Below are 21,768 nucleotides of genomic sequence, written 5' to 3' on the forward strand. Positions count from 1 at the left end.
CTCCCAGTACAGTCCCCCCACCCAGCACAGCCTCCCCCCCAGTACAGCCCCCCCTTTTCCCAGTACAGCCCCCCCAGACCTGCCCCAGCCCCTGGCAGGGCAGAGGGCTGGGACCCCTCCCCCCCCCGGGGGGGCACTGGGTCCCCTGGGTGACAATGGGTCCCAGTGGGGGTGGGGGGTCCCAGGAGGGTGGGGGTAGCGGGGGGGGGGGCAGGAGTGGGGGGGTCCCAGTGGGGTGGGGGGGTCCCAGCGGGGGGGGGGGGTGTCCCAGGGCTTGGTGCCCCCCATCCATACTGTGGGGGGACCCCACTCGAGGCCAGGTGCCCCCCCGGGGTGCCCACGCGGGCCCAGGCCCGTTCCCCCCCCGCCCCGTCCCCACCCTTTCCTGCCGCCTGACTCAGCGCCGTCGCCTTCCGGGTGTCCCGCGGCTGTTGGGGCGTCCGTCCGTCCGTCCTGCCGCAGCCCGCTGCCGGCCGCCTGAGCCAGGGGCTGTCGGGGGGTCCGGCTGTCCGTCCGGGTGTCCCTCTGTCCGTCCGGGTGTCCCTCTGTCCGTCTGGGTGGGTGGCTGTCCATCGCGGGGGGGGTGTCTGTCGGGCCGTCCAGGTGTCTGGTTGTCTGTCGGGGTGTCCTTTGGGGCGTCTGTCTGTCCATCGCGGGGTGTGTTGCTCTGGGGGTGTCTGTCCGGCTGTCCTGGGCACTTCCCGCCCGCTGGGGTGTCTGTCTGTCTGTCTGTCCGTCCAGGTGTCCTCCTCTCCGCCGGGGTGTCCGTCTGTCTGTCCTTTCGCATGTCCAGCTGTATCTCGGGGTACATCAGGCCGTTGGGGCGTCTGTCTGTTGGGGCATCCGTCTGTCTTCCTGGGTGTCCATCCACGGGGTGTCCATCTGTCCCTTGGGGTGTCCCCCGTATGTAGGGGTGTCCATCTGTCCTTCTGGGTGTCCATCTGTCCCTCGGGGCGTCCGCCTCCCCGTTGGGGTGTCCTTGACCTGCCTGCCCCTCCTTGCGCTGTCCCTCTCACGGTGTCCCTCCGTCCGCAGGTCCATCCAGCCGCTCCACCGCCACCTCCCCGACGCCATGTACACCGCGGTCCCCAAAAGGTACCACCCCCCCTCCCCACCACCTCTCCCCCCCCCCCAAACCTCCCCCGGCTCACGCCGCCCCTCGCCCCGCAGCGGTTCCCCCTTCGGCCCCGACGCCGCCCGCCCGGGGCTGCACATCTGGCGGGTGGAGAAGCTGCGGCCGGTGGAGGTCCCCAAGGCGACATGGGGCGTCTTCTTCTCGGGGGACGCCTACCTGGTGCTGCACAACGGGCCGGACGAGCGAGCCCACCTCCACCTCTGGATGGGTGAGCCCCCGGGACGGGGCGGGGGGGGAGTCTGGGGGGGGGAGGGTGGTGGGACCGGGGGGCTCAGCGCTGGCTGCCGCCGCAGGTCGGGATTCCTCGCGGGACGAGCAGGGTGCCTGCGCCCTCCTCTCCACCCAGCTGAACGCGCTGCTGGGCGAGCGCCCTGTGACGCACCGCGAGGTGCAGGGCAACGAGTCCGACGTCTTCATGGAGTACTTCCCCCACGGCATCACCTACCAGGTACGGGTGCTGGGCGTCCCTGATGGGTGCTTGGGGTGATCCTGGCGCTCAGCATCCCCACTGGGTGCTCAGCATCCCACCGGCCTCTCAGCATCCTGGCTGGGTGCTCAACACCTCTACCGTGTGCTCAGCGTCCCCTCTGGGTGCTCAGTATCTCTGCTGGGTGCTCAGCCTCCCTGGTGGGTGCTCAGCCTCCCTGCTGGGTGCTTGTCATCCCTGTTGGGTGCTGGGCACCCACCAAGCACACAACACCCCCGTCGGGCAGGAAGGCGGCGTGGACTCGGCGTTCAAGCCCACCCGCCCCGGCGCCGGCCCCGTGCGCAAACTCTACCAGGTGAAGGGCAAGAAGAACATCCGGGCGAGCGAGCAGGACCTGAGCTGGGCCAGCTTCAACACCGGCGACTGCTTCATCCTCGACCTGGGCGAGGTGGGTGGGGGATGCTGGGTGGCCCCGCCACCGCCGTCCCTCTCCCCGTCCCCCGGACTCCTCGCCTGGTGTGGGGTGTCCTCCTGGGTGTCCGTCTGTCCTCCTGGGTGTCCGTCTGTTCACCGGGCACCCGTCCATCTATAGGGCTGGCTGTTTGTCCTCCTGGGTGCCATGCCTTGGGGTGTCTGTCGGAGCATCCAGCTCTCCGTAGGGATGTCTGCCTGGTTTCCTGGGCGCCTATCTGCTGGGCTGTCTGTCCGTCCCTCTGAGTACCAGTCCATTGGGTTGGTCATCTGTCCTTCCAGCTGTCCGGGGCGTCCGTCTGTCCACAGGGGTGTCTGTCCTTGGAGGTGTCTGCCTCTTGGGGTGCCCGTCAACCAGTTGGGGCATCCATAGGCGTCCCCCATCCATAGCCGTGTTTGATTGTTGGGGAGTCTGTCTGTCCATCTGTCGAGGTGTCCATCCCTCCATCAGGGCAGCCATTTATCCATCTGGGTGTCTGTCTGTCCATCCGCGTGTCCATTTGCCCATCCAGCCATCTCCCCAGCCCAGCTCCTACCCCAGCGACTGCTTCGTCCTCGACCTGGGCGAGGTGGGTTGGGGGCCACCATGGTGGCCTGGGGGCGGTGGGATGGCCCCGTCACTGCTGTCCCTCTCCCTGTCCCCAGACCCTCTTCGTCTGGTGCGGGGCCAGGTGCAACGTGCTGGAGCGCAGCAGGGCGCAGGAGCTGGCCGCAGCCATCCGGGACGGCGAGCGGGGCGGCAAGGCTCGCCTGGAGATCGTGGCGGATGGCGAGGAGCCACCTGAGATGCTCCAGGTGCGCCAGGGTCCCGATGTCGCCAGTGGGAGGAGAGGGGGACACGAGTGTCCCCGGGGGTGGCTCTGTGATCCCCCTGGTCTCTTCGCCTGGCAGGTGCTGGGCCCCAAGCCCACCTTGCAGGAGGGCAGCCCCGAGGAGGACGTCGTGGCCGACCAGAGAAACGCGGGGGCAGCCATCCTCTACAAGGCGAGGTCACCTCGGGACACCACGGCTGAGTGCCACCACGGTGGCCCTGGGGCTGGGCATGGCTGGGGGATGCTGTGGTAGCCCCGGGTCGGGGGACACGTGGGGACATGGAAGCTGGGCATGGCCAGGGGACACCGTGGTGGCCCTGGTGCAGGGCACGGATGGGGGATGCTGCAGTGGCTGTGTGGGAGGACACGGGGCTGGGCACCACCGAAGGACCCTGGGGTGGCCCTGCGGTGACGCCCCATCCATGGGCAGGTGTCGGACGCGACGGGGCGCATGGACCTGAGCCAGGTGGCCGCCAGCAGCCCCTTCAGCCAGAGCCTGCTCTGCTCCGACGACTGCTTCGTGCTGGACAACGGTGCTGGCGGGAAGGTCTACGTCTGGAAAGGTGCCTGGGGACGGGAACGGGACGGACGTGGGGACAGGGGCCACCCCCCAGCGTGGCTCTGACAACCCCATCCGCAGGGCGCAAGGCCAATGAGCAGGAGCGCCAGGCGGCCCTGAAAGTGGCCGAGGAGGTCATCGCCCGCATGGGCCACTCGCCCCGGACACAGGTGGGTGCAGGCGGCAAGGGGTGCCCGGGGGCTGGCACGGGAGACGTCACCCTGTCCCCATCGTCATCCACCCCCTGTCCCTGTCCCGGCAGGTGGAAATCCTGCCCCAGGGCCACGAGACGCCCCTCTTCAAGCAGTTCTTCACCAGCTGGAAGTGAGGGAGCGGGTGCCCGCGGTGCCAGTGCCCAGCCCAGGGTGTCACCAGGCTTGTGCCAGCTGTGCCAGCTCCCTGCTAATGCCTGCACCCTGCTCAGCCATCCCCGTGACACCCCCATCCCTGTGCCTTTGCCCATCCCATGCCCATGTCATCCACATCCCATCCCATCCCATCCCCATCCCCATCCCATCCCCATCCCATCCCATCCCATCCCCATCCCCATCCCATCCCCATCCCATCCCATCCCATCCCCATCCCCATCCCATCCCCATCCCATCCCCATCCCAATCCCATCCCATCCCCATCCCAATCCCATCCCATCCCATCCCATCCCATCCCCATCCCATCCCCATCCCCATCCCATCCCATCCCATCACCATCCCCATCCCATCCCATCCCATCCCATCCCCATCCCATCCCCATCCCATCCCCATCCCCATCCCATCCCCATCCCATCCCATCCCATCCCCATCCCCATCCCATCCCCATCCCATCCCATCCCATCCCCATCCCCATCCCATCCCCATCCCATCCCCATCCCAATCCCATCCCCATCCCATCCCCATCCCCATCCCATCCCCATCCCCATCCCATCCCCATCCCAATCCCATCTCCATCCCCATCCCATCCCCATCCCATCCCATCCCATCCCCATCCCCATCCCATCCCCATCCCAATCCCATCTCCATCCCCATCCCACACCTTTGCCCACGTCACCCCCATCCCCAAGCCGCTGCCCACACCTCTGTGCCCACACTGTCTCCCCACTCTCACCGCTGCCACCTCCGTGCCCTCACCGACCCCCTGCTCATGCCCACACTGTCCCCGTGCCCACGTCATCTTCTTGCCCACGCCGTGCCCATGCCCACGCCGTGCCCACTGTGGCTGCACCGTGCCCACATGTGTCCCCCATCCTGCGCCCAGGCCCCGGCGAATAAAGGCTCGGTGCCGAGTCCCGCGTCTCGCTGCTCTGGGTGCGGCGCCAGCCCTGGGGACAGGGGGACACGCGGGCAGGGCTGGGGACAGGGGACGCAGGGCAGGGCTACGGCGGCACGGGGGCCGTGGTGGCAGCAGGAAGATGACCCCAGCACCCCGGCGTGGTGCCACCCAACACGGCATCCTGCGGCACCAGCTGTGTCACGAGTGCACCAGGCCTCTGCCCCATGGGGTGATGCCCACTGCCGTACGACGTCCCCAGGGCCTGACAGCACCCGTGGGTGCCAAGGTGACTGGGGAGCCCTGGTCCTTGCGTGAGCACCCCAGCCCCAACATGGCTGGGAGAGGTGGGAGAGGGCCCGTGGCACCTGCCTGGCTGCCAGCCCTGGGTCCCCAGTGGCCCTGGTGTCCCCACATCCCTAAACCACCCGAGTCCCTCGTGCCCCCAAACCCACAGCATCCCTCACCCCCGGGGTTCCCTCATCCCGGTGTCCCTGCACCCCCCCGCTGTCACCTGTCCCAGCACCCCCATGTCCTCAGTGTCCCCAAAACACCCTGAAGCCCCCACACGCCCGGCGCCATCCAGACCCTGGGACCCCCGTCGCTGCCTGCTCACTTCTGCCGGCCGCTGCCTCCGGCTGCTTTTCTGGCCGAACCTCCCTCCCTCATTAGACTCAAATAAATTAGCGCTGGGGCTAATTATTTATCTAATTATCCCTGCCTTCACTCTCCTCTCTGGAGCACAAGCTCGGTCACGACACGCCTGTGGTTTCCGACTTGTTGGAAAACACACAGCGATTCCCATGCCCGGCTCCGCTTCCCCTTATTAAAAGATTTCTCGTTAGCGCTCGCGGCCGATGATAGCAATACGCGAGCTCTGCCCACCCCTGTGCCAAAACACCAGCGTTTCACCCCAATTCCCGCACAGCCAGATCCCGCTTTGTCCATCACCAAAGAAAAGCCCTTTTATTGTTGCCGGGAGGGATGGGGACGGAATGGGAGCGAGCGGGGGGCCAAGGAGCCCACGGGACCCCAGGGAACGGGCTCGGAGCAGCCGCCACGTCCCCCAGCGCCGGTGGGAGGGGGAGCGAGCCGGGACACCCCCCCCGGTGTCTCCAAACCCCATCGTCTCCTTCTACTTCTAAAGCAACAGCGAGGGGAGAAACTCAACACGGGGAAGGTGGGAGCGGGGCCAGGCTCTTCCTTGTTCACAGTGAATTTGGGGGCAGGGATGGGGGGGGGGAAGGGATCCCACGCTCACGGGTTTTGCTAAAAAATAAACCCAAACAGCCCAGTTTGGCCTCGTTGGGTCTCCTCCGCGGGGGAGCTCGCTCACGCACGATTTAAGTCCCCCAAAGCACGGTTTAGGGCAGAGAGAACCGCTCCGGCGGGGACAGCGGGGAGGAAAACCCGGGGACGCTGGTGGCAGCCCCGGCTGGCAGCTCTGGGGTGCTCGGGGGGGGCGGCGGCGAGGCTGCGGAGCCCCATTTCGGCTCTCCGGGCGATGTCAGACCCCATGAGATGCTGAATTCAACGTGATGAGCTTCGCCAGCGAGCCCAAGTGGGGCAAGCGGTTTCTCCAACATGGCTACGCCGGTTCCGAGGCCACAGGGTCGGAGGGAGCGGGGAGGTGGGGGGAGAAGCAACTTGTTCCCTGAAAATGCCGCGAAAGGGATTTGTCATCCCCTCCTTCAGCTCTGGAAGAGAATTCACGCTCCAAAGCAGGGGCAGGACGGGGAGACCAGCACTGCAGGGGCTCGGGATGGGACCCTCACCCCGACCAAGGGGCAGCTACGGGGGGGGGGGACGGGAGAGGGCGGAGGAGAGCAGCGCCCGGGTCAGCCCCGCTGCCGAGGGAGCAGGGCAATGGCACTTCACTTGGAGAGAAGAAAAGAAAAAAAAAAGAAAAAAGAAGAACTAAAAGCCACACATCGTTTGGAAGAATCGGGCAGGAGCCAAGTGCTCCCGGGGGGACGGAGCAGCTCTGGTCCCTGCGGCCCCCGGCAGCCCCCCTACTCTATCAGTTCCACATAATTAGCAGGGAACATGCCGAAGTGGCCGTCGGGACCGTAACCGCGCCACCAGCCTTCGTCGATCATCTCGATGTTGGTGATGATGTTCTCCGGGTCAAACGAGATCTCGGTGTCGTCAGCTGGAATGAGACGGAGCGAGGGAGGGGGTTAAAACCAACCGGACCCCCCCCCGCCCCCCCAAGCCCCTCGCCTGCCTCGACACGCCGTGCTGGGCACCCAGCCCCCCCCGCCGGACACCCCGTCGCTCTGCCACGCAGGCAGCTTCCCTGGGGCTGCGTCCTGCCGCAGCCCAAAGCCCTCGACAGCCGCTCCTCAGGGCAGACTTCGGGTTTTATAGCTGGGGGAAACAGGGGCAGCTCAGGGCCAGGGGTCCCGAGAATTATAAAACGTGAATATTTGGGTAAAACCGGCGCCGAGGCAGCAGCCAGGGGAGGGAAGGCAGCAAAGAGAGCGAGAAATAGACGTTAGGGGAAAAGGAGAAGCCACCAGCTTCCTGCCTTCCTTTTCCAGCTCCAGTTTGGGTGGAAGATGCTCTGCCCAGCACCCGGCCGCGGGATCGCCCAGCGTCACGAGTGACGCCTCCGGACCAGGGAACGGGCTGGGCCCAGCAAAGCCGCCGCGGCGCGGGGGGGAAGGCAGAGCTCCGCGGGTCTCACCAGCCTGGTAGTCGTAGAGCGCCCGTGCACAGAGCCCCTTCCCCGTCAGGTCCGGCGGCTGCTGGTACTCCGCCGCGTAGTCGTATTTGGCATCGTCAGCTTGTTCCTTCAGGAGGGAGAGAGGCAGAAAAGGAGTTACCAGCGTGAACGACGCCGTGCTGGGCACGAGGCTCTGGGGTCCGGGGTCCCGCTGCCCCAACGCACGGGGCGCACGTCGTCCCGCTCTGCTTCTCGCAGCTCCGCTTTGTTTCCCAGGTGGACGGGGAGGTGTTGCACACCGGGAATTGCAGGAGAAAACGGTGGGAGGGAGGAGTGCAACACCGTGTGACACCCGGAGATTTAGATCAGCCCCCCCCAAGCCTCGGAGAACTGCGTGCAGGAGGTGCCAGGTGCCCCCCCCCCCCGGAATAAAAACACCGGCTCGGGGGGCTCCACGCGTCTCTGCCAGGAGAGGAAGGAGACGAGCGTGCAAACCAGCTTTGTGCCGAAGAGCGAAGGCGGCCAGCTCTCCGGTTGGGCTCGCAAACCAGCGCCGGTCCTGCGGTGCCTCCGGCCCGGCAGCCAGCGGCACAACCAGAATCACTGGAGGCCGGCAGCAGACAGCCCCTCCTGAAGCCGATCCCTCGGGATCTCCGCTGCAGACAGCGGTTCATCGCCCCCACGGTTAAGCCCGTTTAAGCTCCAACTCCAGTTTTCCAGGCTTTTCTCTCTCGTTACTATGACGAGACCCGAGCTGGCTGCTTTTTCCTTTCCTTTCGTACAGAAAGGCTGAGGCCATCGCTCAGCCCATCTCCCGCTCCTTCTGAGCCAGCTGGCCACTTCCAGACAAATTCCAGAACGAGAAAATTAAGTATGTTTGAAATGCTTCTGGTTTTGGGGCGGGAAGAGGGGGAGCAAGATGGATGGATAGAGGAGAGGAAACCAAACGGCCACCACATCTCCAAGGGAAATACTGCAGCATGACACAACCCCGCTATTAGACGCTGGAGAATCTGACGGACGTGCCAAGAATAGCTGGGCTTCGTCGGCTCCGCTGGTTTTGGACGTGCAAAGAAGCAGGAGGAGGAGAAAGTGTTTTGGCAGAGTGGCTGGCGAGAGGCTCTGCCCTTGCCCCCCCCCCATCACTGGGGACGGTGACACCAGCCGGAGCAGCCCCAGGGTGTGGGACGGGGGCTCAGCACCAGCGTCTCTCGCCGTCGGCACCGGGAAGATGCAGCTGCAGCATCCCCTCGCTGCGCATACGCGGCCCGAGCCTGCGCCAGCTCCGGGGTTCCCCGGTTCCCCGCTGATTTTAGCTCCGAGCACCCGAGTGTTTGTACCCAAAGAGAAGCGACGGCCGTGAGAGGGTTCAAGGCTCATCCTAAAAGATGAGATGCTGCCGTGCGCTCTCGCACGAGGACCCCAGCCGGCTCTCGGGTGCCCTTCACCCCCCCCAGGGTCCTTTATCCCCCCATGCACCAACCTGAGGGGGTTCCTCGTAGATGGCCGAGGAGTCCGGTGGCTCCTCGTACAGATTCGCTTCTTCCGCGTGGGAAGCCGGGACGCTTGAATTGTACCCGGAGTCTCGTCCTGCAAAAGAAGCACGCGGTTTCTCACCACGATATCCGCCACCAAAACCTCTCCCTGTCCCCTTGCTCATCCGACTCCTGCTCCAGGCTGAAGTGCCACCAAACTCCTGCTGTGAGCCGGACGTCCCCGGCTCTCCTGTCCCACAGAGGGGACGTGTCCAGCCACGGGGCGAGCAGGGGTTTGGGGAACGATGAAAAGAACAAGGGAGAGATCCGGGATCTCTGACGGGGAAAGGAATAAACTTGCTCAAGATGAACCATTTCCAAGCTGCTCCTCTGGCGAGCACCAAACCGGCTGGGGAAGGAGACCTTGGCCGAGAGCAGCATCTAGTGGTGACTGCAGCCTGGGGACCGCCGGAGCTCGGCCGTCCCTGCATCCCCAGCTCGTCCCTGGACCCCCCAGCTCGTCCCTGGATCCCCAGCTCGTCCCCGGACCCCCCAGCTCGTCCCCGGATCCCCCAGCTCGTCCCCGGATCCCCCATCACTGGGGTGGACAGGAGCGAAAACACAAGTCGCTCTGAAACAACCGCCGGTTTTGCTTCACCAAAGAAAAATCTATTTCTGGGTGAAGCATTTTGCGGAACCCACTCGCTCCAAGGGTTTGGGTTTTAACCAGGTACATTTTGGGCTATTTGGGGAAAGGCAGCTTGGAGGTTCTTTCCCAGCTCCCATCTGCCTGACGCAAAACTCCGGAGCAGCCTCGGGACAGGGCAGCGAGGAGCCCGGTGAGCTGGGGACAAGGCAGCAGGGACGTGAAGCTACACAGCCCTTCGAGGACAAGGCCACAGCCCCGCGCCAGCCCCGGGGAGCCCCTCCGGAGACAGCCAGCCCTCCTCCGGGCTCGCTCTTCCCACCCAAACCACCCGAAAGGGGACAGACCATCCCACCGCACGCAGAGACGGCTCTTCGCAGCCCAGCTCCCTCTCCCCACCGAGGGCGGCGATGCCCGGGCAGATGGGGACAGGCGGGGATCCTCTGGTCTTTACTGGGAGGGCGAAACTCAGCCCTGTCTGCCTGCCGGGGGTGGCTGCTGCCCCCCACGGTGGGGGGAAGCCTCCTTTGCTGGGTCTCGAAGGTATTTTGGGAAGGTCTGCGCGCCAACCCCAGAGCCCCTGCAGCAGGAGGTGGGGAGGGGGACTCTGGGGTGCACGTGGCTGAATTTCAGACGTCCTCGCCCCCCCCCAGCCGCTGAGCCCTCTGCTCAGCCTGAGGAGGAAACACGGGACCTTTGCACCAGGCAGCAATAACCCTCCTCCTTCCCCAGGCTCAGCATCATGCTCAGCCCTCGCCGGCCCCTCCGGCCGGAGACAAACCCCGCAGGTTTCCAGTCTAAAGATCCGCTCGTGCTCTGCCGAGGGACGGGAATGATGAAACAGAAACTCGGAGCCCGGTTTTGGGGACCCGTTTGGCGAGGAGAGGTGAAAAAGCTTTGGTGAGGCGAGGAAGCAAAGCCACGCACCTGCTGCGGGTACCGGCGAGGCCGGAGGCGTCCCCCAAGCAGAGGAGGGGGCGAAGGAGGTTTGGGGAGCATCCCGGGCAGGAGAGACGGGAGAAGCAGGATTCGGCACAGAGTTCACCTCCTTCTGCAGGAAAGGGCTGCGAAGCTTCCCTAGAAAAAGAGCCAAACGCGCTGCAGGAGCCGGGCACGCACGGAGGCTTCCAGCCGCACGGCCACAGCCCCGAGACTCCCCAGGAATCAGAGGAGTTAGTCACGGAAGGGTGTTGTCGGATGCTTTTTGCCTTAGGAGCCCACTGCTGGGTTATCCTCCTAAGCAGGATTTTCCAGCTCTAATCCCGGTTGCGGAAAATGAGTTTGTCTACTGGTTACAGCAGTGGCTGCAGCCAAGCAAAGAGAAAGAAAAAAAAAAAAAAAAAAAGACATAATTTGGGGGAGGAAGAGTAGCTGGAGGACACTGGCACCCAGATCCTGCTCTCCAGGCTCTCTGCGGTGATTTTCGGAGCACCCTGGATCTCACAGACATTGGGAGCAGCAACTGGGAGAGGCACGGTTCAAACCGGCTGCTGCCAGCGCCCTTTCCTCCGGCAGAAGGACTATTTGCTGTTATCTGCCCCATCTCTGCCTCCCAACGCAAACAAAAGCGAAGCAGGAGAGTTACGGGGCAAGCCCTACCCAGCACTGGCGGTGAATAAGCACCAAGACTTGCCAGCGTACCCTCAGCCCGTGGGTTTTACCCGTGCCAGGGCATTTCTCTTCCCTTCCTCCACTGAAAAACATCAAATACTAACACAAACGGGGAAAAACCCTCAGAAAAATCGGCCTCCCCCCCGGGATGTTTGAACAACCAGACAGACATTTTCCCACCGTGGGATTCCATCCCGCGCCACTGATGGCTTGCCTATGCAAAACATCGCAAAATAAAAGTGCTTGTTCCAAATTAATTCGAGCTACTTTCAAAGGGGTCGAGCCGAGGAGGAGACGTTCATCCAGGGATACCACGTGTCCTCAGCGACTTCCTCGGCTGCAGTTTCAGCTTTGGTTTTCACAGCTTCCTGGTTTCTATCTGATAGATCAGCTCGGTCTTTTCTAAAGGGCCCAACCGGTGCAAAAAATTGGGTGGAATTTACGGCAGTCGGGATAGATTCTGACAGCGGTCCCTTTCTGGTATTAATGTATTTAGTTTTCATTAAAAAGAATGAAATTTAAGCTTCAGAAGCGGAGTCTTAAGTATGGAAAACTTCTCGGCTGTTAAAACCCGGCGCAGAAAGAGCCTCGCCGTGAAAAACGTCGCACGAGCCGGGCGTGAGACAGAGCGCGCCGGGTGTGATGAGTGCTACCCGTGCTCGGCGGGAACCGCGGCCTCACGTGCCCCTCGCCCGTCCCCAACGCGTGCTCCCCCCTCCCCCCCGCCGTCGGCAGCACGCTCTGCGGGGAACGGGAACTGGCTCCCGCTGCCCGACCCGCCGCGAGCGCCGCAGCCTGCGCCGTACCTGGCTGGGAAGCTGTCACCGCGTCTGCCGGCACCGACTTCTCCCTCTGCTTGAAGATGTCCCGGGGGTTCACCGCCCTCTGCGCTATCAGCGACGCGGCCTCCTGCGAAGGCGAGGAGCCCCCAAACCCCGCGGTCAAGGCACGACAGCCCCGGCACGGGGAGCACCCCCCCCCCGCCCGCCACCGCTGCACGAGGCGAGGAGCCGAGCAGAGGCACCCCCCGCCCCCCCCGGGCGAAGCGCTCGGGCTCCTGGCACCGTACCTGGGCTTTCTCCACCGATTCGCTTCTCTTGAAGCCTTTCCGCTGCCTGGCCTCGTACTCCTCCGCTTGCTCCTTCTGCAACACAAGAGGGGGGCTGCTACAGCCCCGGCGGGCGCCAAGCCAGCCCCCCCGTTCCCCAGCCAGCCCCCCCCCTTCCCCAGGCAGCCCCCCCTGTTCCCCAGCCAGCCCCCCCCTTCCCCAGCCAGCCCCCCCCGTTCCCCAGCCAGCCCCCCCCGTTCCCCAGCCAGCCCCCAGGACCAGAGAAACGGGAACAGGGAAGAGACACGGCGATGGAGGGATCCCCCTGGATTTGGGAGGTTTGCCAGGCTGAGGATAAGGGCTTGGGTTCCTCCAGCGTCCCCAGGTCCTTCCCGAGAAAGAGTTTTAAATTCCGCTTTGCCCGGAGGCTGCGGTCGGAGCAGCGTGTCAGGAGCATGTGGGCAGAGATATAAGGCGAGATCCAGCGAAATCGAAGCCCATCCAACGAAATCGAGGATGGAGCGAGAGACCTGGAGGACCAGCCCACGGCACCTCTCCTGCCAGAGCGTGTCCGTGGGTCGTTCCACGTCCCCCACGTGCCGTGACAGTGCCCGGGGATGCCTGGGGTGCTCCTCCATCCCCCTCCCGCCTCTGCCCGCGCCACGGCACTCCGTCCTCTCTGTCGTGGGGGACGCGTGAAGGAACCTCTCCGTGGGGAACACCGCCGGAGCTCACCCATTGCTGCTGCTCCTTGTCCCTGTCCTCCGCCTCCTGCTGCTGCTGGAGTCTCCTGCGGCGACAAATGACAAGTCGGGGTTAACGAATGGGCAGGACGAGCGGGTTGCTCTACGCAAGGCTGCTCTGGACCCTCACCCTGCTGCGGCTACACGGGGAAGAGCAAAGGAAGGATGTTCCCCCTCAGTCCGGACCCACCCCTGGAGCCGCACAGGGGGCAAGAGCAAGGAGAGAGGGGCAGAGCAGCGGGAGCTGCTTCAAACAGCGGGACCAAACCGGGGAAGTCTCTTCCTTCAGGGGCATGGACAAGAGCATCAGGCACGGAGGGGCCGGGCAGACTTCCCCATCGGAGCTCAAAACAGGAAGGCAGTGCCCGCCGCTGCTCGCAGAAGTGAGCTCCACCACCGAACAAGGCTCCCTGGGGTCATGCCGGGCCCGGGGAGGAAGGAAATCAGCAGGGAGAGCACAATGCCCGTCCCCGCACGCGCCGCCGGCAGCCGCAGGTTTCAGCGATGTGTTCCAGAAGCCCCCTGCAAGGGGGGGCGGGGGGGGGGCTTGGTCCTGGGGCAGGACCCGCGAGCGGGGAGACCCCCGGGTGATGCTGGGCGAGCAGCCGAGCTTGGCGGCGGTTTGGCCGGGGAGAAGACGCTCTGCCCACCCCAGGGGTTTGCTGGGGGACGCCCAGCCGGAGGAGCCCACGGAGCAGCCGGATCAGCCGGGCCAAACCTCCGCCACCGCTCCGGGAAGGCGAGCGAAGGCGAACGCAACCCATTTGCACGTCGGCAGGAGCGGACCAACGTTCGGGTTGCACGGGGGCTGTCGGGAGGATCGGACCTGCGGATCGCGGTGCCCGAGGGCAGCGTGCCGTGGGGGCGGCCGGGCCGAGCCTGCCCCAGCGCAAGCTGAGGCAGATCCCCTCCGCATCTGCTGCCTTAAAGGTTTCCTGGAATCGCAGCGATTGCGGCGGCAGGGAACGCGCGGACACGATCTGCTTAACCCGTGGCCGGCAGCGCAGGGGCTGGAGCGGGGACAGCAGCTCAAAGAGGTGGTGACGAGGGCACACGGCCCCACCGAGAGCAAAGCCAAGAGGTCCCGGAGAGCGGGACGGGCTCCGGGCATCGTTACAAACACTCGCCAGCGGCATGGACTCACTTCTGGGCTTCGATTTCGTTGGATCTCGCTTTATATCTCTGTTCTCGCCCCGCCGCTTCCTGCAGCTCCCGCTCCCGACGTTCTCTCTCTAGCCGTTGCCGTTCCTCCTCCGCTCTCCTCTTCTCCTCCAGCCGTCGGTTTTCTTCATCTTTCTAATGGGAGACGCGCGTCAAGCCGTGGGGTTAACGCTGCCAGCTCCGAGAACCCCCCAGCTCCTCGCACGCTGCGCCGAGCCCCCAGCCAGCATGGTGGATCTCCTGGCAGCTCCCGGGGCGCACGGCACCCGTCACGTTTCCGCAGCCTGAAGGTTCAGGTGCTATTGCCAAATCACCGTAAAACCCCGCTGGAAAGTGACCCGAATGGGAAGCGAACACGGAGCAGGCTTGTCCTGCCGTTCGGCCTCGGAGAGCTGCCTTCACCCCGACGGGAGTTTGCCTGGGCTGCAGCCCAGGCCTCTGCCCCTGCGCCCACCCCAGCACCCTGGAGCCAAATTAAGATGAGCTAAAAAAACATCTTGTTCTTCAAGACCATTTTCCTCCTCCCCTGGCACCTGGAGGCAGCAGGATCTCTCCCACCGGCGCGGCTCCGGGCCGCTTTCCGACGCGTCCATCCCCTTTGCCAGAGGTCTGGCTCCCTCACCGGGAGGGGAAAGTTAGAGGGGGAAGGTGTGGACAGAGAGAAATCTCCAGCTAAATCTAAATGCCTCGTCCTACTCATGCCTGGCTGCTGCAGAGAACCGGCAGCACTCACCTCAGCTTTGGCCCAGAAATTATCTTTATTGACTCTCTTGATTTCGGACATTGCATTCGTCTTCTGGTAGACCGAGCCCTGGGGGAGGCAGAAGGCGGCACGTGTGAGCAGGAGTCACTGAGCAATCTCAGGGTTTGTATTCCTCTGCAGAAATCAGAGTCCCGGCCTGGTTTGGGTGGGCAGGGACCCCACAGCCCACCCAGTGCCACCCCTGCCATGGGCAGGGACACCCTCCACTAGCCCAGGTTGACCAAAGCCCCATCCAACCCGGCCTTGAACACTGCCAGGGAGCCAGGGGCAGCCACAGCTTCTCTGGGCACCCTGTGCCAGGGCCTCACCACCCTCACAGGGAAGGATTGCTGCCTCCCATCCCATCTCCATCTCCCCTCCTGCAGCTTCAGGCCATTCCCCTTGTCCTGTCACTCCCTGCCCTTGGCACCAGCCCCTCTCCAGCTTTCCTGGAGCCCCTGCAGGGACTGGAAGGGGCTCTAAGGTCTCCCCGCAGCCTTCTCTTCTCCAGGCTGAACCAGCCCAACTCTCTCAGCCTGTCTCCATAGCAGAGGTGCTCCAGCCCTCGCATCATCTCCGTGGCCTCCTCTGGACTCCCTCCAACAGCTCCATGTCCTTCTTCTGCTGGGGACCCCCAAGCTGGATGCAGCACTGCAGGGGGGTCTCACCAGAGCGGAGCAGAGGGGCAGAACCCCCCTCGACCTGCTGCTCACGCTGCGGGTGGTGCAGCCCAGGACACGGTTGTGTCCCCGTGGCTTTCTGAGAGCTTCCTCCCGCTGCCACGGGAGCGGCCAGACCCTCTCTGCCTTCGGTGGCAGAGGACACCCAGCCCCACACAGCCAAGGGCCAGCAGGGCGGAAAGGGTCAGCGGAAGGTATTTAGCATGAAGAATTAGAAAAAAAAAGAGACGCTTAGTGATAGAATATAACAAAACCGGCCCAGTCCCGCGTTCAGCGGTCTGTGACCTTTTAGGAGTTACTATAACCCGATGCTTTGCCGCAAACTCAGGCTGAGGCCCGACAATGCGCGTTGCCACCAAAAACAGGGACTTCCAACCTGTTTTTCATCGTGCCTCAAGCACAAAGCTGGCGGCCCGCAGAGCCCCGGCTGGAGCAGCCAGCAAAGAAGTGACCAGGAGACGTGGGAACCCCGCAGTGACGCAGGGTCGGGGGGGGGGGACAGCGAGGGTCCTGCACCGCTCAGGGTTGCTCTTCACCACATCTCAGAGCGGGGTCGAGCGATGCAGAGCTGGAGGGTGCGTGCAGCTGAGCTTCTCCTTTGCACAGCTCACAAACCTCGCTTGCCTGGCGTGTGTGTTGAAAAAAAAAAAAAAAAACCAAAAAAACCCCCCCCACCTTCCTACAGAACATTTCCACGTAGACGGAAAGGAAGTTGCTGAAATCTCTGACCTCGACGCTTCGCAGCGCCGGGGGAAGCCTCGGCTTGCGTTTGCAAGCAGGTGAAGACGCCGCTGCACCGACACGTCGCGTTCCCTGTCCCCCGGCTGCGCCACAGCCTGGGAGAAGCCCCAGGCCCCGCAGATCCTCTGCGCTTTGAGAGGCTGGAGCTTTTATGTCTCTAAAAACCTGAACAGAACCGGGGGGAATCAGTCCTGCTTAAAAAAATGGTTCGGCCTACGGAGAAGAGAGCTTCGGCCGTTTGCTGCAAGGACATCCCGGCTCTGCCACCGCCCCCTGCTCTTGCCCTGATTTGCTCCGTAACGAGCCGGAGAGAAGGACCGGCCCTGGGTAAAACCGTCGGTGATGCTCAGCATGGGGAACCCCTTCCGCTGCAGGGCGACGGCGGTCCCGGACTCTGCCCCTGCCCGACTGCGAGCCCAGGGGGACCAGAAATTCCCCCCCCACGGTGCAAACTCACCACGGGAGCTTGAGGGCCCGAGTCCTGGAACTTGCTGCTCTCCTTGTGGAAGTTGTAGTTGGCCCCGGAGGCCTTGGCAACCTTCTCCATGATGAGTTCAGGCTCCACGTCCTCCTCCGCACGAGCGTTGATGGTGACGTGAGCCCCCTGAGCAGGGAGAAAGCCGGCGCGGGAGTGAGAAGGCGACTCTAGAAGCCCCTAAACCCACCACCACGTGGCTTCGCCAGGTCCCGTCTACGCTCCCGCAGCTCCCACGGGAAGGAGAAGGGCTCAGGCGACAAAGGGAGGTCACCGGCCACTCTAAGGCAACGCTGGGAAGGCAAACGCTCAGCGAGAGGCTTGCTTTGCCTCCTCTGCAGTCTCCAGAGCTATTTTTCAACTGCGAGAGGTTTGTGTCGCGAATCAGCCCCTGGGTCCCACGACGCCGGGAGCATTGAGCGGCGGGGACGTTCCCCAGCCGCTCCTGGGGTCCTGCCTGCACCGTGCACCGCAGGCTCCCTAAGCCCGGGGCCCACCGATCCGGGGAGGACGCAAGGAAAAGAGGACCGGACCTTTAGGAAGTTTGCGACGGTGCTGACGTGGTTGGCGCAGGCTCCTTTTCTCACGTCATTCACACCTTCGCCAGTCTGCAGAGAGAAACCACAGGTACCCGCTTACCGCAGAGTCCCACCCCAGGCTGGTTTTACAGCAGCAGCACCTTGACCTAAGCCCGCAAAATCCTCGGCGGGGGCTTACGGCAGGGGAAAAGACCCCGCTCCGCAGCAAGCGCTGCTCAGAGGGACACGGCGAGCCCCCTGCCCAGGGACAACGGCCGCACCGCGATGGCTCCAGGCTCCTGCCGACCCTCGAACGCTTCATTCAACCCGGCCTAGGCGGGTTCAGAGCCGTTCACCGGCAGCGGCGCTGCCAGCCGGGCGAGCGACAAAGGGATGCGACAAGGAAGCGAATCCTCCCGGCCCCTGTTCACATGGCGGGCACGGCACATCCTTGGTATGGCACCTTGCCGGAGGGGATGCCAACAAGCGTGCGGCAGCTACGATTCCAGAGAGGAAAAAAAAAAAAAAAAAAGAGCACCATTCATTTCCACCAGGTCCCCGCTCACCCAGTTGATGAGGACGTATTTGGGCAGGCCGGAGTTGGGATCCTTCACCCTGCAGAAGGCGTACATCACCTTCCCGCTGTTGAGCTCCTCCACCATCTCCTCGAGGCCCCCGTCTGTGCCGGGAGAGAAAGGAGAGGGCGTGAGACGAGCAGACCGCGACGCGCGGTGGGAACGGCCGAGCCTGCCGGGGTTGCGGCCTCCTGGCTCTTTATTTCCCAGAAACGATTCCTGTCGGATTTGGCATTGTCCTGCGCTGGGGGTACCTCAGAGCCCTCCTGTTTGCCCTCGTCCTTCCGTTACCTGCTCGTTTGCGCAGGAGCAGAGTCCCAGCCCGCTCTCACCCATCCCCAGCAGCCTTCGCTGCCGGAGTTCCTCTTCCTCAGACCTTCGCTGCGACAAGCGCGGCTCCACGTACGGAAAGATCCCGCATCCATAACGTGAGTTACGTGACGGCAGAGAAGGGAAAGGAGATGCTCGCGTGCCCCGGACTAATTAGAGGCTTTAACCAGAGCGGGCAGCTGCAAACTCTGCCCACAGGTTCCTACACAAAACCACGCCGCGAGGTGACTGGCAAACGCCTCCATTGCCGGAAAACACCTCGACGAAGATCAGAAAGGTCCCGAGGGGCGGCAGCGGAACTGGCTACGCCTCGCTCCCGTCCCGCGGCGGCGGCCGTGACGAGCCCTGCCTCGTCAAACGGGAAGTAGAGAAGAAACCGAGACGCTGGCGCAGGGTACGGTCACGCTCGCCAACCGTAGGAGGAAACTCCTGCCCTCGCGCTTTGCTCGCTGGTGTTAAACCCGCAGGGCCCCTCCGCGCAGGTCTTTGCAGGGGCCGCTCTCGGCGACGGGCTCGGGGATGGAGGAGGAGAGCCCGCCTCTGCACAGAGGGGAAAAACCCCATCGTGCAAGACGGGCGAGCAACGGAAAGTGCTATGTTGCCCCACGAGCCGCTGTGTCGCTCCTGCTAGAGGCGTATGCCAAAAACCTACCAGAAAAGGAGGGAAAAATGCAAAACCATGTGCTCTCATTTCAAAAAAATTCCCACAGACCACGGTTCCTCCTACTTTGGTTTGTCTGACCCCTGAAAAGTGGAAAACGAGCCATCAAACCGTCTAACACCGGCACCAACTGCACAGGCGAGTCTGTTTTGCTCTGCACTGCAGCAGGACCCGAGATCGTTTTCTTCTCCGCTATTAAATATTTACGCTTTGGCTCTAAATTTGGCACGCTGGTTTCCAAGCCCGGCAGAAAAAAAGTTTAAGGCTGGAAGAGTGAAGCCGGTCGGTGGACGGGGCGGGGGGGGCCCTCGTCGGGCATCGGGAGGGTCCCGGGGCTGCGTGTTTGTCGGGTTGATGATTAACGTGGCGGCGGGGATGGAAGGACACGAAGGGAAGAGCCGGGAGCAGCGGAGCTCTGCGGAGAGCCCGGGGCTCCACGAACAGGGAGCGGCCGAGTTATGTCACATCCAGCTAAGCGGGGTCCAGCATAAAAACCACCCGGGAGTTTTAATTCCCCCCCAGAACTCACCGAGCAGCTAGCGTCTGCGTGAGCCCTAAATTCGGCTCCCTCTTCCGTACAACCCCAACTCTTCGACAGCCGCAAATCTGCGTCTCGGCCCCGCCGGCGGTTCCCCGCGGCCATTCTAGGGCAGATTCGGCGCTCAGGCCGTCGCATCCTCCGCAGCCTCCCCGAGGCTCCCCGCAGCCCTCGTCTGCAGCTCGCTAAGAGCTTTTGCTGAACAAAAGGCTCCAGCACCAAACCACCCGCAACGCCGGACCCCGCAAAGCTGCCCAGAAACGTCTCACCTGACCGCGGTCACCGAGAGCTTTGTGGTTTGCGAGAAACCCTTGCAAATGAGAAAGGCGGCCGGCGAGGGAATACAGCCGAGCGCTGGAAGATGCAAATCTAGAGAGCGGAGAAACCTGCCTGGATGCGTCACCTTCTACCAGCTTTAGCTTTGCATCAAGAAGCGTTTGTGTGGGAACCGGCAGCCGGATAGAAAATAAAAAGTCCCAGGAAGGAGGGGACCAAAGAAAGAAGAGGCAGGCTGGGAAAGCCGGCTTTGAAGCGCTTTGTGGTCCCTCTTTCATCTCCGCTGCGGCCGGCTGGGATCTAAACTACTTCAGGACTGCAAAGAGGGATGAGGACCCAAATTTCGGATCCTCGGGAAAAGAGGAAAATGAAAGGAGAAGGCAGAGCCGCGCCTGCGCCTCTCCCGCCTGCCACCGAGACTCTTCTCCATTTCCCTCGCTCCGAAACTGCACCAGACACCCCGGCGCCCCGCGACGTGGAGGGGCGAGGGAGCGAGCACCGTTTCCCACCGCCGGAGCCGTTCCGGATGCCACCAGAAGCACCGAGCGGCAAACCCCGGCCAGACCTCGTGAGCTGAGCCCTGCAAACAGCCCCGGGCTCGGCCGGCGGCGCCGGGCGATGGCGGGGGGGACGGACGGTCCCCAGGACGCTCACCTCCGGAGCCGGCCACGCGCAGGTCGTTGCTGTTGCCCTCATAGGTGAACAGAGCCCTACGATAAAGCCAGAGGCAGAAGGTTTATCCAGCCCGGTGGGAAACGCCGGCCCCAAACCTCACAGCCCGTCAGCAGCTCCTGCGCCAACTCCGCTGCACGCCCCCACGCCCTCTGCACCCCAAAACCTCCCCCGTGCTCAGGGCACCCACCCAGAGGGTCCACACAGCCCTGATACCCCAATGCACAGAGCTGCACAGGGCCCCCCCCCTCCTCCCCACCTCCGATACCTCCTGAGCTCCCCAGGGACCCCCCACCCCCCTGATCCCCCTGAGCTCCCCTAGGGGCTCCCCACCCCCCCTGAGCTCCCCGGGGACCCCCCACCCCCCCTCAGCTCCCCAGGGACCCCCCACCCCCCTGATCCCCCTGAGCTCCCCAGGGACCCCCCACCCCCCTGATCCCCCCTGAGCTCCCCAGGGACCCCCCACCCCCCTGACCCCCCCTGAGCTCCCCAGGGACCCCCCACCCTCCCGATCCCCCCCCAGCTCCCCTGGGGACCCCCCCTCCCCTCAGATCCCTCCTATACACCCCCCCCCCGGCACCCCCAGCCATCCCGGCTTCCCTTTCACCCCCCCCCCCGGTACCCCCGCCCCCTCACCAGTCGGTGGGGCTCCCCGCCGCCACCACCCGCCCGTAGGCCTCCTGCAGCGCCCGCCCGTTCTTGCTGAGGTTCAGCGCCATGGCAGCGCCTGCTCCCGGCCCGCCCCGCCCCGCGCCGCCACCGCCCCACCGGGCCCCGCCCCCACCGGGCCCGCCCCCACCGGGCCCCGCCCCCACCGAGGCCCCGCCCCCACCGAGGCCCCGCCCCCACCGGGCCCCGCCCCCCACCGGGCCCCGTTCCCACTAGGCCCCGCCTCCATTAGGCCCCGCCCCGCCCCCGCCGGCACTACCGGCCCCGCCCCGCCCCGGAACCAGCCACGCCCCCAGCCCCGCGCCACGCCACGCCCCCAAAATACCACGCCCCCGCTCCTTCACGCCACGCCCCCAAACCGCTACGCCACACCCCCCGCCCCGTGACGTCTCTAGATTACCCCGCCCCGCCTCGGGAAGTCCCCGCCCCCGAACCGCCAGGCCACGCCCCAGATTGGCCACGCCCCCCAGTGCCCCGCCCAGGTCCCGGGGACCCCGGGGGGGGGGGGGTGGCGGCTCCTGGGGACCCCCGGCCCGGGGCGGGGGGGGGGCAACTCTGGGGGACCCCTGGCCCTGATGGCTCCTGGGGACCCCCGGCCCGGGGCGGGGGGGGGCAACTCTGGGGGACCCCTGGCCCTGATGGCTCCTGGGGACCCCCGGCCCGGGGCGGGGGGGGGGCAACTCTGGGGGACCCCCAGCCCTGATGGCTCCTGGGGACCCCCGGCCCGGGGCGGTTTGTGGGGTTCCCCCTCCCGGGGTGCTCCCGGGGTCCCCCATGCCACGGTGGTTTTTGGGGGTTCCCCATCCCATTTTATTGGGGGGGTCCCTCATCCCAGCTGGCTCCTGGGGACCCCTTGTCCCCATGGCCGCCTT

General features: G+C 64.6%; 2 protein-coding genes across 3 annotated transcripts; one reads left to right on the forward strand and one right to left on the reverse strand.

The window, feature by feature from the left end:
• Positions 1–403: 403 nt before the first annotated feature.
• On the forward strand, positions 404–4,683 carry CAPG (capping actin protein, gelsolin like). Its single transcript, XM_075736435.1, has 10 exons — positions 404–537; positions 1,036–1,095; positions 1,171–1,343; positions 1,429–1,583; positions 1,849–2,010; positions 2,679–2,828; positions 2,925–3,017; positions 3,276–3,408; positions 3,486–3,574; positions 3,667–4,683. Exons 2-10 carry the CDS (start codon positions 1,073–1,075, stop codon positions 3,730–3,732), a joined length of 1,044 nt encoding a protein of 347 aa, XP_075592550.1. The 5' UTR covers positions 404–537; positions 1,036–1,072; the 3' UTR covers positions 3,733–4,683.
• Positions 4,684–6,601: 1,918 nt separating this feature from the next.
• DBNL (drebrin like) lies at positions 6,602–20,992 on the reverse strand. Of its 2 annotated transcripts, XM_075736433.1 has the most exons (14): positions 20,864–20,992; positions 20,210–20,265; positions 17,742–17,854; positions 17,191–17,265; positions 16,640–16,786; positions 14,753–14,830; positions 14,003–14,154; positions 12,851–12,905; positions 12,137–12,211; positions 11,874–11,976; positions 10,384–10,533; positions 8,819–8,925; positions 7,357–7,462; positions 6,602–6,819 (listed from the first exon to the last, which is right to left on the reverse strand). In XM_075736433.1, the coding sequence occupies exons 1-14, from the start codon at positions 20,944–20,946 to the stop codon at positions 6,680–6,682; spliced, it is 1,440 nt and encodes a 479-aa protein (XP_075592548.1). In that variant the 5' UTR covers positions 20,947–20,992; the 3' UTR covers positions 6,602–6,679. The 2 variants fall into 2 exon arrangements, with proteins under 2 accessions (XP_075592548.1, XP_075592549.1); XM_075736434.1 differs by lacking the exon at positions 10,384–10,533.
• Between the last annotated feature and the right edge of the window lie 776 nt (positions 20,993–21,768).

This window comes from Balearica regulorum, chromosome 27, assembly GCF_011004875.1.
Source record: "Balearica regulorum gibbericeps isolate bBalReg1 chromosome 27, bBalReg1.pri, whole genome shotgun sequence".
In the NCBI taxonomy this organism is placed as follows: Eukaryota; Metazoa; Chordata; class Aves; order Gruiformes; family Gruidae; genus Balearica; species Balearica regulorum.

Coding starts and splice junctions, on each gene's coding strand:
- DBNL (XM_075736433.1), bottom strand. CDS start 20,946: ATGGCGCTGAACCTCAGCAAGAACGGGCGGGCGCTGCAGGAGGCCTAC. Junction 12,906..14,002: donor AACGAAATCGAAGCCCAGAA/GTGAGTCCATGC, acceptor TTGTCGCCGCAG/GAGACTCCAGCAGCAGCAGG. Junction 6,820..7,356: donor GCTCTACGACTACCAGGCTG/GTGAGACCCGCG, acceptor GTCTCATTCCAG/CTGACGACACCGAGATCTCG.
- CAPG (XM_075736435.1), top strand. CDS start 1,073: ATGTACACCGCGGTCCCCAAAAG. Junction 1,584..1,848: donor CCCACGGCATCACCTACCAG/GTACGGGTGCTG, acceptor CCCGTCGGGCAG/GAAGGCGGCGTGGACTCGGC. Junction 3,409..3,485: donor GAAGGTCTACGTCTGGAAAG/GTGCCTGGGGAC, acceptor CCCCATCCGCAG/GGCGCAAGGCCAATGAGCAG.